The 17,980-nt window shown below is 38.4% G+C and overlaps 1 protein-coding gene across 5 annotated transcripts in view; it reads left to right on the top strand.

The window, feature by feature from the left end:
* The window catches only part of RTTN (rotatin), a 163,872-nt gene that overhangs the window by 113,171 nt on the left and 32,721 nt on the right, over positions 1–17,980 (top strand). For all 5 annotated transcript variants that reach the window (XM_086683207.1, XM_086683208.1, XM_025931071.2 and 2 more), the window contains 5 exons: positions 3,259–3,352; positions 7,879–8,074; positions 10,488–10,578; positions 13,076–13,229; positions 15,795–15,932. In XM_086683207.1, coding sequence (XP_086539333.1) covers positions 3,259–3,352; positions 7,879–8,074; positions 10,488–10,578; positions 13,076–13,229; positions 15,795–15,932 — 673 coding nt within the window. The remainder of the gene's footprint in view (positions 1–3,258; positions 3,353–7,878; positions 8,075–10,487; positions 10,579–13,075; positions 13,230–15,794; positions 15,933–17,980) is intronic.

The raw sequence follows: 17,980 nt of genomic DNA, 5'->3' as shown, positions 1-17,980 counted from the left end.
GTTCTGAAGCCCTTTTAATGAAAAGAGCAAGTGACAGAAGAATTAACCAGACCTACTACTGTAAGGACAGCCCTGGGCTCCCACTGTGGGCTTTCTGGCTCCTAAGAGGTAGAGACCAGATGAGAACGTGAGTTCTCTGCTGTGGGGGAAGGAGTGGCTAAGCCTGCTCAGTTTTCTGGAAAAGTAAGCCAACCCCTCCTCCATGGAAACGGCGTGGGGAGAAAGAAGCATACCCTCGCAGACAAGATTGGTCAGCATTTTGGAGGTTTGTCTGAGGGCTTCTTCTGACTTGAGTGTATTTGTGATGTCATAAACGTAGTCCTCAACTGAGAATCCTAATGAGAGTGTGCCCTCGGGCCCTTACTCGAGGTCCTTATCTCTAAATGAGGACCTGGACTAGATCAGGCCTTTTCTACCTGTAGCACTACGGGCTCATGTGAACCTCCTCCACCTTCCAGAGGCTAAGACTTGAATTTTGCAAGATAACAAGTCAGATATTCACAAGTTACTTGCAAGATGACAAGTCAGATATTTACATATTATTACATATAACCAAATAAATGTCCGTTAGAGATTATTTTCAAACAAGCAAGGATTTGAGTATAGAACCAGAGCAATTCAGTTTAATACCTTTTTGTCTTGTTAGAATAATAATGTGCTAATATAGCAAATTCAAAAAATATAGATGTTAGTAGATAATATAAATCACCCATAATCAAATTTTAAAGCACAATATATTACTGTATAAAGAAGTCCTTGTGTCTTCTCAACCATATGGGGTAGGTTATAATATAACTATTAGGCAGATGCTTTCTAAAATCATATTTTCTGAATTTGTATGTCACTTTCTTGGACTATATTAAGGAAAATCACAACTTTTATTACTGTCTGACCTTTGGTCACAAATCGTGACTTTGCTTTCTTCTAACGAGCCCTTAGAAACCTTCTTTTCCTGCTCTGAATGCTACCTCTGGCTTTGTCAGTGGTGAGGGCTGCTTGAGTGTCCTTTGAAAGGATGTTAATTGAAAAGGTAAAGGATTCTAGCATCATTGTTCTCTTCAATTTTATTATATAAACAAAGGAGCTTGTGGTAGGTGCCATATATTATTAGCTCCTGCGTGCTTTGTGATACAATCTCAGTTATGATTGTTGTCCTCACAGACTGTAAAAGTTATTTGGATGTTTGTTGACGGGATGTTTTTTTCCACATTTCTTAGAGCCAGTTGTAGTAAATACCATTTTTAGAAAAATAAATTTTAGGTGTTTCCTATTATCTGGACCTAATACTATATAAAATAAGGTATTTAATACATGATCGTTTAGGAGAGATTTATTTAGACTGAAATTTGTCCGGATTTCTTTTTTGGATGACTTTACATGCTGGGCTTACATTTATTGGCCACAGCTTTCTGTTGTTATTGTAATGTTACACTTGAAGTGATGAGAGATGATTAAAGTCTTAAGTTGAAAGGGGGATTTTAAAAACTGGATATAAGTTCCATCAATCATTTTCTTCAAATTTATATTCTCTTTACTAACAGAAAATAAAATATAACCTTGGTTTATTTTTGTTATTGAATTTTTTATTAAAAAACAACCCTGGGGGCACCTGGGTGGCTCAGTCGGTTGAGTGTCTGACTTCAGTTCAGGTCATGATCTCACGGTTTGTGGGTTCGAGCCCCATGTCAGGCTCTGTGCTGACAGCTCAGAGCCTGGAGCCTGCTTTGGATTCTGTGTCTCCTTCTCTCTGCCCCTCCCCTGCTTGTGCTCTGTCTCTCAATAACAAATAAAGTTAAAAATAAATAGATAAATAACCCTGCTTTATTTTAGTATTAAAAACAAAAACCTGGCGGGGGGTGGTTTCTGGGTGGCTCATTTGGCTAAGTGTCCAACTATTGATTTCATCTCAGGTCATGATCTCGTGGTTTGTGGGTTCAAGCCCTGCATCAGGCTCTGTGCTGACATTGTGGAGTCTACTTGGGATTCTCTTTCCTTCCCTCTCTCTCTGCCCCTCCCCCACTCGCTCTCTTAAAATACGTAAACTTAAAGAAAAAAACAACCTTGGTTTTTGCTTTGACTCTATCATATCATGTCTGAGGCATCCTACTTTGCATGTTAAATGCACAGTTAGTGTATGAGTACTGAGGTGTATGGTATCTGAGTTTGAGATAGGGTTGATTCATGAGATCTGTTGACATTGTACTGACATGCTTGCTCTATGCATGCACTGACCTGCAGCTTGTCTAGGTGTGTGGAGTAAATTGATGGTAAGAGAAGGAATGATCTGACCTCTGCAGCTAAGATGTTTTTCACATAGAAGGTGCCAGATACATCAGTTTGAGCTTTTTCAGTTCTAGGAGGCCACACAGTCTGCTCATCTGCAGATCTGTAGGTGAAATTGTGTTTGCCTTCTACACAGTTTGTGTTATGTTCAATGTTTTAAAAAAATACTGTATTCTGGGCACCTGGGTGGCTCAGTCAGTCGGTTGAGCATCCAACTCCTGATTTTGGCTCAGGTCATGATCTCATGGTTCATGGGTTCAAGCCCCACATCAGGCTGTGGAGCTCCAGGCTGCCAGCACAGAGCCTGCTTGGTATTCTCATTCTCTCTCTCTCTCTTTCTCTGCTCCTCTCCTACTTGCATACATGTGCTCATGCGCACTCTCTCTCTCTCAAAACAAATAAGCTTAAAAAAATAAAAAGTACTGTGTTCCGAAACACTGTGTCCACATATGACCTGAAACAGTTCTTTTGTGAAACGGGAAAAGGTAAAGAAGAATCGTTTAGTATTTCTGCTGATTTTTTCATAGGCACTATTAAAATTTGTGTGTGCCGTTGGATACTTATAAAAAACCCCTCTTATTATGAATCAAGTAGGACAAAATATCTCAAGGACGCAATGAATTATGCAAAAGTTAAAGAAAGGAGTATGGTTTAGCCTTTTAACATTTGGATGGTAAGAGGGAGTAGGCCTTATCCAGACCTTAAAATCCTAAATGGGCTTCAAATCAAAACTCTGCTCCTTTGACTTGCTGCTTTACATAAATTCCAGCAGGTCCTAAAAGAAGTTGAAAGTACCCTTCAAAAAACTTACAACTCTTAAAATATGAAATGTTTTCCAGTTATATTAACTAGTATAGTTTTGTCATAAACCTTTTTGTTAAAGGATTTGTATGTACATACTGGTTCTGTTTTGCTTTCCATGTGTTAACATTAGCTAGTGTTAAGAATAAAATCATTTTCTTTGCTGCTCCATAGGTGGCATCTTCATCGGGAAGCACTGAATTTCCACCATTTGGGCCCTCCACAGCGCCTCTCCCTGAAGCCTCACACGACCAGTTTGTGGCTCAAGGTACCCTTTTAGGAAGAATTCTACTTTCTTTCTTTTTTTTTTTATTTTTTTTTTTTATTTTTTTTCATGTTTATTTATTTTTGAGGGAGAGACAGAGCACGAGTGGGGGAGGGCCAGAGAGAGAGGGAGACACAGAATCCGAAGCCGGCTCCAGGCTCCGAGTTGTCAGCACACAGCCCGACGCGGGGCTCGAACTCACAGACTGTGAGATCATGACCTGAGCCGAAGTCGTACGCCCAACCGACTGAGCCACCCAGGCACCCAGACATTCTACTTTCAAAAAGAAAAATGGCAAGTTGGTCCAGATATTTTGAAAGTAAATATCTGTAAGAACAAAATTAGGGGCGCCTGGGTGCCTCAGTTGGTTAAGTGTCCGACTTCGGCTCGGGTCATGATCTTGCAGTCTGTGAGTTTCAATAAATCAGAAATTTAACAAAACAAATACTCTAATAAATGGAATTTAGTCATCAAATAAATAGTCAATTGCCCTATGGTTCCTTATTAGTTAAGCATAGATATTTCATGTTTGAATTTGGGAATTCATAAATGTTAGTTAACTTCATTTTTCTCCCCCTTTTAGGGAAAACACTTCAATTTACCCCAGTAGTCCACTTGAAAGTGGAGAGAATCTGGTCATAAATATTTTCAAAGGGTATGCTTCCATTTTAAAGCACACAAAACATGTTGAGTCTTTATTAGAAATGCTTGATGAATAGCCTGGGATTTATTTTTATTAATGGCAATATATAAATTCTCTTCTTTGTATTAGGGACTGCTTCCAACTCTATTATGCTTCAAACTTTGTATATTTGGGAGATTACAACTTAGCTTTTATTTATTCCGGAGAACATACAGGCCTTATTGTAGCATTAAATTCTTCACCTGGAAGGAATGTGCTGCTGCCTGAAAAGAAGGTACTTTATACCCTGAAGTATAAGCATCCACAGAGAAAAGGCTTTAGAAAACTTGAGAAATAATTGCTTAATTAAGACTTTACTCAGAGTTTTCATTATAATATCTGTTCCCTAACTTCCTAAACAACATCCCATTTTGTTTTTTAGTAATTTACATTAACAATATAAAAGAGTGTTTAATTGTAGAAAGTACTCATTTGATCTTAAGAATAAAAGGAGCAAACCACATGGTTTAAATTGTTAAGAGCCCAGAGCATGAAATCAAATTTGAGAATAATTCAAATAATCATACACTCACCCGTTTAATAAGTGTAGAGTTCATTGGTTTTTGCACAGAGCTGTGCAAGCATCACCACAGTCAATTTGAGGACATTTTCATCCTCTAAAAAGAAAACTTTCCATTGTCAATCACTCCTCATCTGTTTTCGATTTTTTTCCAGGCCTAGTGCATCACTAATCTACTTTCCCTCCTTATGGGAAATTTCATAAAAATGGAATCATACAGGGCACCTGGGTGGCTCAGTCAGTTGAGCGTCCAACTTCAGCTCAGGTCATGATCTCGCAGTTTCGTTGGTTCAAGCCCCGAGTTGGGCTCTGTGCTGACAGCTCAGAGCCTGGAGCCTGCTTCAGGTTCTGTGTCTCTGTCTCTCTCTGCTCCTCCCCCACTTGCCCCTCCCCCACTGTCTCTCTCTTTCAAAAATAAATAAACAGGGGTGCCTGGGTGGCTCAGTCGGTTGAGTGTCCGACTTCAGCTTAGGTCATGATCTTACAGTCTGTGAGTTCAGGCCCTGCATCCGGCTCTGCGCGGACAGCTCAGAGCCTGGAGCCTGTTTCAGATTCTGTGACTCCCTCTCTCTCTGCCCCTCCCCACTCGCGCTCTGTCTCTCTCTGTCTCTCAAAAAATAAATAAACTTAAAAAAAAATGGAATCATACACTATGTATTTTTTTGTGACTAGCTTTTTGCAACTAGATAATATTCTCAAAGTTAACCCATATTGTATTATGTGCTGGTACGTACTCTCTATGTATTGCTAAAGATATTCCGTGGTATGGTTATACCACTTGCATTTACCCATTCATCAGTTGATGAACATTTGGATTTTTCTACTTTTTGGCTCTTATGAGTAACTCTGCCGTGAGCATTCATGTACAGGTTTTGGTGTGGACATATAGTTGTGTGGGGTTTTTCTGTTTTGTTTTTTTGTCGCATTATTCTTGATTTGGATTTATTTTATTTTCAAAGACTGTGTTTAGAATGTATATTCACGCACAGTTTTACTGGTTCAGCCAATCACTTAAGTATGTATATTTGACAAAAAAACTTTTTTATCCTTTTTGTTGAATATGCCAATGAACAGTGCTGCAAAGCATTGAATATATGTTGTCAGTGAGCCATAAGACTAGAGCAATTATTTTGTTGTTGTTAGACGTCTTCCTGAATTCCATCTCTTTAAAATAGTGTTAAGGTAAAATGCGATTTTCTTTTACATTTACTTACTTACTTACTTACTTACTTACTTATTTATTTATTTTAGTGTTAATATGATTTTAGTTCCCTCAGCTGGAATATGTAGCAGGATTTGCCAGTGAAGCTGGTTAGTCCTTTTATTTGTTGTTTTGCTGCTGCTTAATTAACCAGGGAATGAATGTGCCTCAAAATGATTTAGGACAGGATGAAAAGAATTTTCTGTAAATGTATATTAGGGTCACTTCAGACATGTGAGTTTTCATTTTTAAATTGAGTTTCTAAACTTTTGTAAAAAAAAAATACACATATATCTTATATTTAAAAAAAAAAAAAACAGTCTCTTATGATCAGTAAGCCTACATTTGATGTACAAAGGTGAAAGGAACCGTTAAAAATGTTAGTGTATTTGAGCACTATTAATATAAGTAAGTAGGATAATTTTCTCTAGATAAGTAGAAAAGTTTTATTTAAATATATTGGATAAGTTTGAATTTCTGAACTGCCCTGCCCTGCCCTCCCCTTTTATTGGTATTCTTCTATAAACTTAACCTAAAAATGCTGCAAACATGTAACACATATCTTGTGAATATTTACATTTTTCCCTTAAAACCACTGGAACGGTTTCTGTGGGATTACCTACATCTAATTTTCCCGATTTTATTTCGTTTAAAGTATCAAATCTTTCTTGATGCTCCATTGTCCCAAAGTTCTATATTCCTAATTCCACCCCAAAGAAATTAGTTAATTACACAGGAAAATGAAACTTTACAGTGGAGAAACCTGGTAGACAGCATTTGATCAAATGGTTAAAGTTAACACCACCAATAATGGCACAGATAGAAATCATGTTTTCCTGGTAGGATGCACCGAAGATCTAACCACGAGAAACCATCAAACATCAGACATTCTACAAAGTAACCGGCCTGTGCTCTTTGCAGAATGTCTGAGCCCTGAAAGAGCACGTCTGAGGAGATCTTCCAGTTTAGAACCCGAAGAGACATGACAGCTAAATGCCAAGTGTGGTCCTGACTTGGATCCAAACAAGAACTCTCGAGCTCTAAAGGACATTAGTGAAACAATATGCAAACTTGGAGAAGGTCTATAGACTGGAGAATATTACTGCATCAGTGTTAATTTCCTGGTTAACTGTACTGTGATTATAGAAGACAAAAGTCTCTGTTTAGGAAATGAATTTAGGGCTGAGAGGGCAGGGCATCTGCAGCTTACAAACAGTTCATAATAAGAGAGGTATGTAGGTAGATAAAATGTGGTAAAATAGTAATACGTAGGGATCTGGGTGAAGGTATATGGGAATTCTTTGTACTCTGTAGTTTCTGTAAATCTGAATTTATTAAAAATAAAGTGTTCCTTTAAAAAAGAAATAAGAAGTGAGGGTTATGAGGGAAATCTTGATGTAGGTTAACAAACATAGCTTTCTTGGTAACAATCCTTTGCTGAGTTTTCTGGGAAAGGTCCACAATCTCATATCCTCAGTTATAAAATCCAGAATCTCTGAAAACTTAAGTGTTCTCAAAACTTACTTGGTATAAAACTTGCCCATACCTGAATTACAGTTGCTGCAAAACCTGACCAGTACTGGTTTGAGGTTGTATTTGTTCCTTTCTTCATCCAGCTTACTGTGATTGTACAAGTGTTACACTAGAGAAATAGTTACTTCATTACGTGGTATTGCCCAAATTCTCATTGGAGGTTAGTTAATGTATGGTAGGTACATGCATCTTATTATTTTCCTGAAATCTAAAATATTTTGAATTCTGAAGCACTTCTGGCCCCTGGAGTTTTAGAAAAAGGGTCGGGGACCATCTATTTGTTCCTCAATGTCTGAGTGCTTGAGGGCACGAGGGCACAAAACCATGCTCTGCCCATCTCGTCTTGGCTTTTACACTGTCATCCAAGGCAGACGTACACACACACACACACACACACACACACACACACACAGTGGAGAAGTTGGATATCTGCTTCCTTGACCTCAGGTTTGTGATGAGCTGGGCCCTGGGGAGCTCCCCAGTTGTGTCTCTTTGGCCCTCTCAGGGGCTTTCCTCCGGTGATCAGAACTTGCGAATGTTGTACGTGAACACAAAGGAAACAAAACTGTGCTAATTTTTATGCTTATCCTCAGTAATCGGTCAGCATGAAACCGCATCGGCACGGCTTCCTCGCGACGCGTCCCTTCCTGCCGCTCTGCCCAGGCAGCGTGTGGTGACGCCGCCTCTCCTCGCGGCGGTGTGCAGCCTTCTGGACGGCCTCCTGGCGACTGCGCCGGGAGACACTGCACGCGCTTTTCGGCAGGCCCGTCTCGTGGAGCTTCTCTGTAGGTAAGAGAGGCCGGGCAGCAGAGACGAGTTGGTGCAGGACTTCTTGCGTGCCGGGAAGGTATCTCTGTCTTCTTTCTGGCTCACTAGACTGCGGGGTTTTGCTTTTGCCAGAATTGTCTGGACGGTTTCAATTTAGATCTGTTAAAGTACTCATACGGGTTTGTTACGCTGACTGTTACTCCCACCGTCCTGATTTTTTTTTGTAATTCAGAGGTTCTGAACCTGATTTGTCTTGCACCATACTCAAGAACTGTGGTGCAGTCCCTTGGTCATTCTAAATGGAAGTGAAGGGCTTTGGGGATTCACCTCTGTAGGGCTGTGTCAGAATAAGGGCCATGGGTTGAAAATCGTTGTTTAAATTCATTTGGAGTTTTTTCATTACTGGGGATTAAACTCTTTATTACATAACACTCTGATAAAATTTAGAAGATCATGATTTCGTTCTTTCATTTAGCTAATGTGAATGAGCTTCTGGCTGGACCTTTGCATTATCGTGTTGGTTATATGTATAGTGAGAAAGGCTGTAGATACTGAATCAGTCCCACTTAGGGTCTTCTCACAGGGCATTCCCTCCCTAGTGTTACAGTCTGGGGGAAGTTACTATTAATCTCATTAATAACATCTGGTTATTGGGGTTAGCATGAGGATCAAGTGATGACGTCTAGGATACTTCCCCCCCCCTTTTTTTTTTAATATGAAATTTATTGTCAACTTGGTTTCCATACAACACCCAGTGCTCATCTCAACAGGTGCCCTCCTCAATACCCATCACCCACCCTCCCCTCCCTCCCACCCCCCATCAACCCTCAGTTTGTTCTCAGTTTTTAGGAGTCTCTTATGCTTTGGCTCTCTCCCACTCTAATCTCTTTTTTTTCCCTTCCCCTCCCCCATGGTCTTCTGTTAAGTTTCTCAGGATCCACGTAAGAGTGAAAACATACGGTATCTGTCTTTCTCTGTGACTTATTTCACTTAGCATAACACTCTCCAGTTCCATCCACGTTGCTACAAAGGGCCATATTTCATTCTTTCTCATTGCCACGTAGTACTCTATTGTATATATAAACCACAATTTCTTTATCCATTCATCAGTTGATGGACATTTAGGCTCTTTCCATAATTTGGCTATTGTTGAGAGTGCTGCTATAAACATTGGGGTACAAGTACCCCTATGCATCAGCACTCCTGTTAGGATACTCTCTTTATAGTAACTGTTCCTTTGCTTTCTTCCCATCTGGATTATTATAGCCAGTGGATTATTACTACCTCCTGTTGACCCCGTAGTCATTTGCATTGCTCTTCTTGAGAACTTTCACTGTCTGAGATATCGTCCTCCTCTTTGCCAAATTGCAGTACTTTCTCTTTCATTTTGGGATATTAAGAAAACTCCAAAAAGAAAGAAGTATCCTTGTTTCACTTCACTTGCCATTACTCGTTTACCACTCAGATAATCCGTGAGGTGTGAGTTTGTTCAGTTACTCATCATCTTTCCACCGTGATAACCTGCTAGACTTGGAAAAGGGAGCTGCCTGTTGATTAACTTTCTTCTTGGATGTTTTTCTGCCTCAAGAATGATCAAAATGGAACTTTAGGAATACTCTTGCTTCTCAAGAAGAGCCTGTTGTGAAATTGAGGCCACAGAGTTATTAAAGAATCTTTTATGGCAAAGCCTTAATCATATTCTGTACCTTTTTTTTATTCAGGACTTGAAAACTTTTTCCTGCTTTTTTTTTTTTTTTTTTTTTTTTGCATTATTTTGTTTTTTACTTTGTAAATCAAAACTTATTTCCTAGCAAGTATTTTTCCTGTTTTAAACAGGAAACTAACCACCAAGTTTTTTCTCTTGTTTGCTTCCCTTTTAGAAGGGCTTCTTTATATTTTATTCTGCTTTTCATTAGATATTTTTTCTTCAGAATTCTGTTTCCCATGTTTATTAGATAGGATCTTTTCCTGTGTTCTAAAATAATTATGGGATACCTTTTTATATACATTTATTGTCTTTATGAAAATCTGTTCTCTTTGTTTTTACTTTTCTTTTTATTTGAGTAGACACAAAATGTTACTTTCATTTCAGGTGTACGTCTTAATTACTTAACAAGTTTATGCATTATGCTGTGTTCAGCACAGGCATAGCTACCATCTGTCCTGTTCCATCGCTGTCACAGTATCATTCCCCGTGTTCCCTATGCTGTGCCTCTTATTCCCGTAACTTTCTCGTTCCATGGCTGGAGGCCTGTGCCTCCCTGTCCCTGTCACCCATTTTGCCTCACCCCCCGCCTACCTTCCCTCTGACAGCCATTGTTTTCTGTAAAGATCCTTTCTCTTGAATTCTGTTCAAGGTTACATTCAAACTTCAAATACTGATTTATTAATTTTTAATAAGCAGCACACTACTCATCTTTTCTGCTCTTTGCAGCATCGCAGATGCCACCCTCCTAGAGAGCTGTGTCCAGGAGCTCAAGGCGCCACTGCCTTTGTCCCCTCCCGCTGAGCACATGCAGGCTCAGGTAAGTGTCTCACGTCTCCTTCTCGCCTCATGTCTGTTTGTGCATTTGTTTTAAGTGCCAGAAACATAAATTCTGCTAAGGATATACTAACCGTAGGAGAAGGATGAAGATCTTTCAGGATAGACATGGTGTAATGAGGTTATTTGAAATAGGTTACTTAACATTTTAATCTGAGACATCTTTGGATGGCAGAAAAGGGAAGTGAGGTTTAAAGATCTATATTCTCTTCCTAATTCCATTATTAACCAGCTGTAGATGTTTATTCACAGATCTGGATATCTTTGAGCACCATATTAAAAAAAGAAGACATTATATAGACCACCTTCCCATTCTGTGATTTTAGAAGATGTCTAATGTCTATCATTTGCACCTAAACTGAAGTTGTTAAAATAGACAGTGACTAAATTCTATGTATTTTCAAAACCCAACCTAATAAAAATAAATTTATTTTTGTTTTTTTACAGATATTTACTATTTTTAAGTTCTTGATTGTAGCTCGAGTCTGTATGTAAAGTATGCTTAATAACTCCTTGTGTAGTTGTTGCTAGTAGAAATGTTACCCTAACTCAGAGTTTAAGAAGGGCTACAAGATTTGCTTTGCGGTGCTGTCTTTGGGGTTTCTGACCACGGCAGGCCCCCTCTTATAAGGCTGGGTAACACATCATCTTCAAAATACTTGTCCCAGTGCAGTCTGAGCCTTTGCATAAGGCTCCCTCCTCCAGTTCACTGTCCAGCTGACAAATCTTTATTGAGGGTCTACCACGTACCAGGGTCTTGCCTGTGCAAATAAAATAAAGATTCTTCCTCTCAAGTTGGGAGAGCAGATCATGAGCAAATCCATATACACATCTTTCTGAGAAGAACAGCTAACAAAGGCGCCAGGAAATGCTTTCAGAGCTAGGAAGGTAGGGCTTTTCCACTTAGGGTGGTCAGGGAGGGCCTTTCAGACAGTGACATGTAACCTGGGTTAAGTGAGGACACTGCCAGATCCCTGAGATCGGGGTTGGTTTGTTCTATCCAACAAATAGCAAGGAGGCCAGAGTGGCCAGAGCAAATCTGTGGGGGGTCATGAGGCCAGAGGCTGCAGTGAGCTCCATGAAGGCAGGGCTATGACTGTTTTTAGGCATCAGTTGTGTACCCAGTGCTGAGCACAGTGCCTGTCCCATGGAAGGTGCTTGTTCGGTACTTGTGTAGGCCAAATGCTTCTTAGCTGTTTGTCCTCACACAAGATTCCTCATTTGTTCCAGAAAAGTTCTGGAACCTCTTCTCTGCCAGATTGTGTTCTAGGTGCCAGTGACAGATGTGTGAACAAAGAAAACACACACGCCTGTCCATATGAATTCTGTCCTTGGTGCAGAAGACAGTAAGCAGTAAATAAAATGTGAACTATTTTATCAGCTGGTGACAAATGGTATGGGGCAGGGGTGGCGCCTGGGTGGCTCAGCCAGTTGAGCATCTGACTCTTGATTTCAGCTCAGGTCATGATTCCAGAGTCATGGGATTGAGCCCTGCGTCTGGCTCTGCTCTGAGTGTAGAGCCTGCTTGGGATTCATATTCTCTGTCTCTGCCTCTCTGTCTCTCTATCTCTCTGTCTCTCTGTCTCTCTCCCCCTCCCTCCCTCCCCTCGACCGCTTGCTTGCTTGCATGTTCTCTCTCTCGAGCATTCTCTCTCTCTCTCTAAAACAGAAGAAAACAACCCCCCCCCACACACAAATGGTATGGGAAAAATGAGTGTGAGGAAAAGGTGTGCGGCAGGGGAGAGGGTGCTGTGTTTGGTAGGGTGGTCAGAAGACACCTCGCAAGGGTGAGATCTGAGCTGAGAGCCGAGGCGCTGAGGAAGCGGGCCGAGTGTGTGGGCTTGTAAGAGGCTTCAGTGATTCCGTGGTTCCCTCTCTGATGTTTCTCGTTTGCTCTCACTTTCCATGGCTTATCTGTTTATGGTAACACTTCATACATTAGATGTCAGACTTATTGTAACTGCAATCAATAGTGTTCAGTACAAAGGCATCAAAAAAGACTCCATAACAATAAGGAAATTAAATGTTACAAACTTGCATTTTACATGATAGGAGATGTGTTGACGAATGTTTTGTCACCTTTCTTTCTTTATGCAATCATAGGCTTTATGACTTTGGAATGCCCCTCCCTACTTCTTCCAGAATATTGATTCCACAGTTTAGCTACTTAAAAACTATAAAGGCTCTCTTTCTTTAAAAAGAGTTTGAAATTTGGCTTTGAAAATACTGCCTTGTTTGGTATTATCATACTTGACAGTGTTAATGTGATCATTAATGGTATGTTTATAATATGAGAAAATCATGCTGTCTGCTATATATTCATTTTAGATCTTTAAAAATTATGATTAATATTTTGTTAGTTTTTTATGTAACTTATCGTACAAAGAAAGTGACTTACAATGCATAGAAGACAGAAATATCACTGAGCTAGGCTTTTCATATGATATGTTTTGTTTTACTTTATCTCTTTTTTCAAATAGGTATCCTCTCTCCTAGAATACCTGTCGTCTTTGTCCAGGCTTCTGCAGTCATGTTTACTGGTAGATCCTGACCTTGTGATTCAGGAAGAGCTTCTGAAACCTCTTACCACAAACATCATCAGGGTCCTCACCATATGCATCAAAGATGTGTTAGGTAAGCTTTATTTTTTTCACGTTTAGTATGGAAGTAAAGCATATTGAGGGACAAAAAAGAATCTTACTCTGCACCAGGTACTCACTTCAAGGTTGAATTTTATGTCGTGTTTTGCCGATATTTTGGAAGGCTTTTTTTTTATAACGTGTTTTATAGTTTGGGTGTTTTAAGTGGTTCCAGGGGGCCATTTGAGGCAAGTATGTAGTATAATGAAGGACTGTACCCTGTGCTGTCGGTTTAAATGAGGGCAAAGTTCTTAATGTAATGTTAGCAAGTACAGTGAGTTTTAGATATTCATTATTCTTACAAGCTATGGATACAGCCACATGACCTACTTATAACTTATCTGCAATAACAACTATAAGTATCGCATATAATAAAAATTTTGGTAAGGTCCTAAATTATTGAAAAATATACTCTGATGAAAAGTTGAATATAGTACTTAATAGAAGAGAAAATTAAAACAGTATAGGACTTTATCAGAAATAAAATATGGTAATTATTTAAAAGATTTTATAATGAAGTAATTGATAATTTGACTATTGCCAAATGGCTCTTTGCCTATTACTTCATTCTTATTTAGGTTTTTGAATTTTATGGATTTGTTTGGTTTTAGGTAAGTGAAATGTTTTATGATGCCAGCAAATCTAGTCCTCAGTGTCCAATTAGTGTTCAAATATCCAGGTGTAAGAGGAATAATAATTCCTTACTTGGAAATTTTATAAGTGGCAGTGGTATCCTAACTAAGCAAATCAGGGTAGACTGTGCATTCCCTATGAGGGCAATATCACCCTCCAAGAAGTGAAAGGGTGGGGGAAGAAATCTTAATTACGATGGTCTGTGGCCCTTCAGAGCTCAGTTAGTCATATTTTTTAGTATTTAATTTCTCTTATTGGGTGTTCTTGGGTATGACTTGGGAAGCATTGGTGTTTAGCTCGTGGAAGATAAACAGGAAATATGCAATATCAGTGCTAAAAACTGTAGTGCATAGATGGTTGTGACAGGGGACTTTTGATTCAACACTTGATCCCAAAGTCATGTGGTAAGAGGTGGCAAAGTCATATGGCAGGATGTCCCAAAGTCCTATCATGTCTTGGTTGTCATTGGCTGACTGGTGGATGTTTTTTTAATTGATTCTATTGCTTTTGTGTCTGACTTGGGCTTTGAGAATTAAATAAAAATAGTATATGTTTTATTATTTTGTAAGTTATTTGGCCCATCATTAATTCTGTAAAGTGCTGAAAATAAAAAACGTCAGTGATGTCTGAATGTATATCTCATAGCTGGTTGAATTAGAAGTCATTTTCTCATATCAAGCTAAGGCATAAGTTCAGTAAAAATACTTTTAAGAAATTAATTTTTGTCTGGAAAAATAATACTTTTGAATGATTTTATAAAATATTGATTATATTTCTAGTATGTATTGTATGTGATTTACTAATTTTCATGTATAACTGGATACATTTTAATTTATATGAGCAAGTAAATTATATTGAAAGTTACTTAGCAAGAGAAGTTATAAAGTTAAATGTTAATTGCTTTTTAATTTTTTTCTTGTTTTTAGATAAAAATAAGAATTCTTCTTAATTTTTAATTTTAACTCTCAGCTTAAATGTTTTATTTGGCCATCTTGAGTAAAATCAGTAAGCCTTATACTTAATTTTTTTTTTTTATGTATAAAGTAAAGATATACTGAAAGTACATAAGCAGACGTATAGAATCTGTGGAATTAAGATTTCATGGGGATGATAAGGAGAAAAGATAGTCTAAAAGACTCCTTATAGAGGTGAGAGTGATGGAAGATTGAGACACATACCAAGGACTGCTATAGTCCAAACTCCCTGGAATATACCATTTCCAGAAGAACCTTGAGATGGACGTTCTCAGTTTGCTTGGTAGTGGAGTTTGACGAAAGCTGGCAGATACTGCCAGTGGCATGGTCCGAGAAGACAATCCTAAGCTTGCTACTGCTCTCTAGCCTCCGTTTGCCACGTAGAGAGGGGAAAAGCTGTCCTTAGGATAGAAGTGAATTGCTCCATTCTCAGCCATAGGCAAAGCTGCAGAATCCTCTTCTGTGTTGTTTTTTTTGAAGGGCAGTACTCTTGGTTCTTCAAAGACATTCTCCTTGCTTTTCTGCCATGACCTTGGCACATTGTGCTTTCTTCCTCCACCCTGCACAAAGGGGAGAAAGACAACAGGAGAAACTTGACTTTTATAAAAGTGGCACAGACAATGCCATGCTTTTACAATATGCACGATATGTAGTTCTGAATTTAAGGCGTACTATTCAGTTTGTCATACCTTCTGATTTGTTGTTGAATAGATGTTAATGAGAGGAAGATGTGTGAGTGTGTATTTATTTGTCTTTATGTAGGGGGTAGATGAGAGAAAGCTTTAGGAAACAATGAAAAACTAATGGAAATAAATGTTGGATCATGCTGAATTACATTTATCTTCATATGACACGTGCATGACTCTTACTTGAAGTATGATGAAGTATCTGATGAGCTTTGTATTTTCTATTCTTTTTGTTAATAGCTTGAAATGTTTTCATTAATATTATAGATGTAGAGTTGGTATCGGCTTTTTATCACACATGGACACATTTATTTAACCTTCTGGCCGTACTCCTGAGGAAAGCCGCTCTTGCCTCTCTCCCGGCTATGACAGTGGTTCTGGCCAAGCACTGGGCAGCAGTGATCGGTAAGAAGATCCACTCATGAGGCTGGGGGTCTTTCTGCTACTAAAAATTAACATAATTATTGGTTACAGTTTCTATATGTGTATTCTCTAAAATTAAGTAATTATAAAAAACTAATTAATTATATTTGAAAGAGAAACCAGGTATTTACTTTGAGAAATCTGCTGTGTTCTTGAAGCACCTCCAAAATGCATTTTTGAAAAGTTGAAACCCAGTTGAAAAAACTATAAAAACAAGGTAAGAAAAGCCTGTGGTGTTATGAAGAGACGTGTGATATGACATGATTGTAAAACAATGAGACAGATTCTCATGTGTTGGTGTAGAAACCAGTCTCTTTCCTGACATATTTACACTGTAAGTGGGTAAATCTACACCTAAATACTGTATATATGATAACATGGAAACTTATAATAAGTATAGTGCCTTGTCTGAAGATGTAAGGATTTTCTTAGAGTACAGAAATGCTAAGAGTGTAGGTATAGGTATTTATTTTTATAAGATGTTCTTCATATAATTGTTGCCTACTAGCATAAACTATTTATTTATTTATTTTAAAATGTTTATTTACTTTTTTTGAGAGAGAGCACAGCAGGGGAGGGGCAGACAGTGGGGGGCAGAGGATCCAAAGCAGGCTCTGCGCTGACACTGGAGAGCCCGATGTGGGGCTTGAACTCATGAACTGCGAGATCACGACCTGAACCAAAGTCTGATGCTCAACCAACTGAATCACCCAGGTGCCCCAAACAAATTAGTGTTTAATGTTTATTTATTTATTTTGACAGAGAGAGAAAGAGCAGGGGAGGAACAGAGAGAACCTCAAGTAGGCTTCATGCTGTCAGTGCAGAGCCCAATATAGGGTTCAGTCTCACAAACCGTGAGTTCCTGACCAGAGCAGAAATCTAAAGTTGGATGCTTAACCAACTGAGCCACCCAGATGCTCCGACAAATTATTCTTTTAAATAACTACTAATTTTTGATGTAGTCTCTTAAATTTTAGCATAGCAAGAAGACCTTTTTTTTTAACATAAATGCTTATAAATAACATTTATGTTACTTTTTAAAAATAACTAGTTTAAATGTATTCAAAATTGAGTTCTATTTTAAGTTTCCATGTTATCACCAATTTTTTTTTTCATATTTTACTTTCTCATTTGGTCGTTTTATAAATTTAGATGGATGATACATTTTGTGACCAGAGTGGTAGTTTTGAAGTAATATTTACAGGGAAATACATGTTCAATAAGAAACAGAATTGTTAGTTGTTTGGACATAGGAGTTCTGAGTTTACCCTAATAGGAATAGCGTCCATTTAGAAATTGTTATTTTGTTAAGAGAGATTAAAACTGAAACAGATTGTGTAATTGAGATTTTCCTACAGCCGTAGTGGGGAAATTAGTTTGCCCCTTGATTCACTCATAATACAAAGCAAGGTCCTACTCATGTAGCATACCTACGCCAAGTGGTCAGATCTGGGCCGCCGCTCGCTCTGATAAAGATTTTATTGGAACACAGTCATACTTATTGCCTGTGGCTGCTTATATACTTACGTGTTGCCTGTGGCTGCTTTCCTGCTACAGTGGTAGTGTTGAAGAGCTGTGACAAAGGCGTATGACCTGTAAAGCATAAAATACTCGTTTCCTCTCCAGCCCTTCGCCTTCAGCCCTGCTTGAACACTGTTCACCTGACACGGTTTTCCTGGTGATAAAATAAGGACATATTAAATTAAAAATCTATCTACAAAACACGTGCATGGTAATATGGTGCTAATCAGAAATACTGCTAAACAGCTAGGTTTGATAGTAGTAATGTTTATGGAAACTTAACTAATAAAAATGATCATTGCTAGTCCTTGTCATGGTGTTTTTCTTTGCTTTTAGTTTCCATCCCATGTGCTCATAAATATTTAAAACATCTCATGATCACTTTGTAACTTATGTTATCTATAACAGTCTTTTCTCAAACTCAAACAATATTTAGACATCATTTAAATGAACATAATTCTCATAAAGTGACACACTAAAATATTTTTCTTATGTTACTTAAGAGAATA

The sequence above is a fragment of the Puma concolor genome, chromosome D3 (assembly GCF_028749965.1).
Source record: "Puma concolor isolate L17-30 chromosome D3, mPumCon1.1.hap2, whole genome shotgun sequence".
Classification (NCBI taxonomy): domain Eukaryota; kingdom Metazoa; phylum Chordata; class Mammalia; order Carnivora; family Felidae; genus Puma; species Puma concolor.
This window is presented reverse-complemented; position numbering and strand designations above follow the sequence as displayed.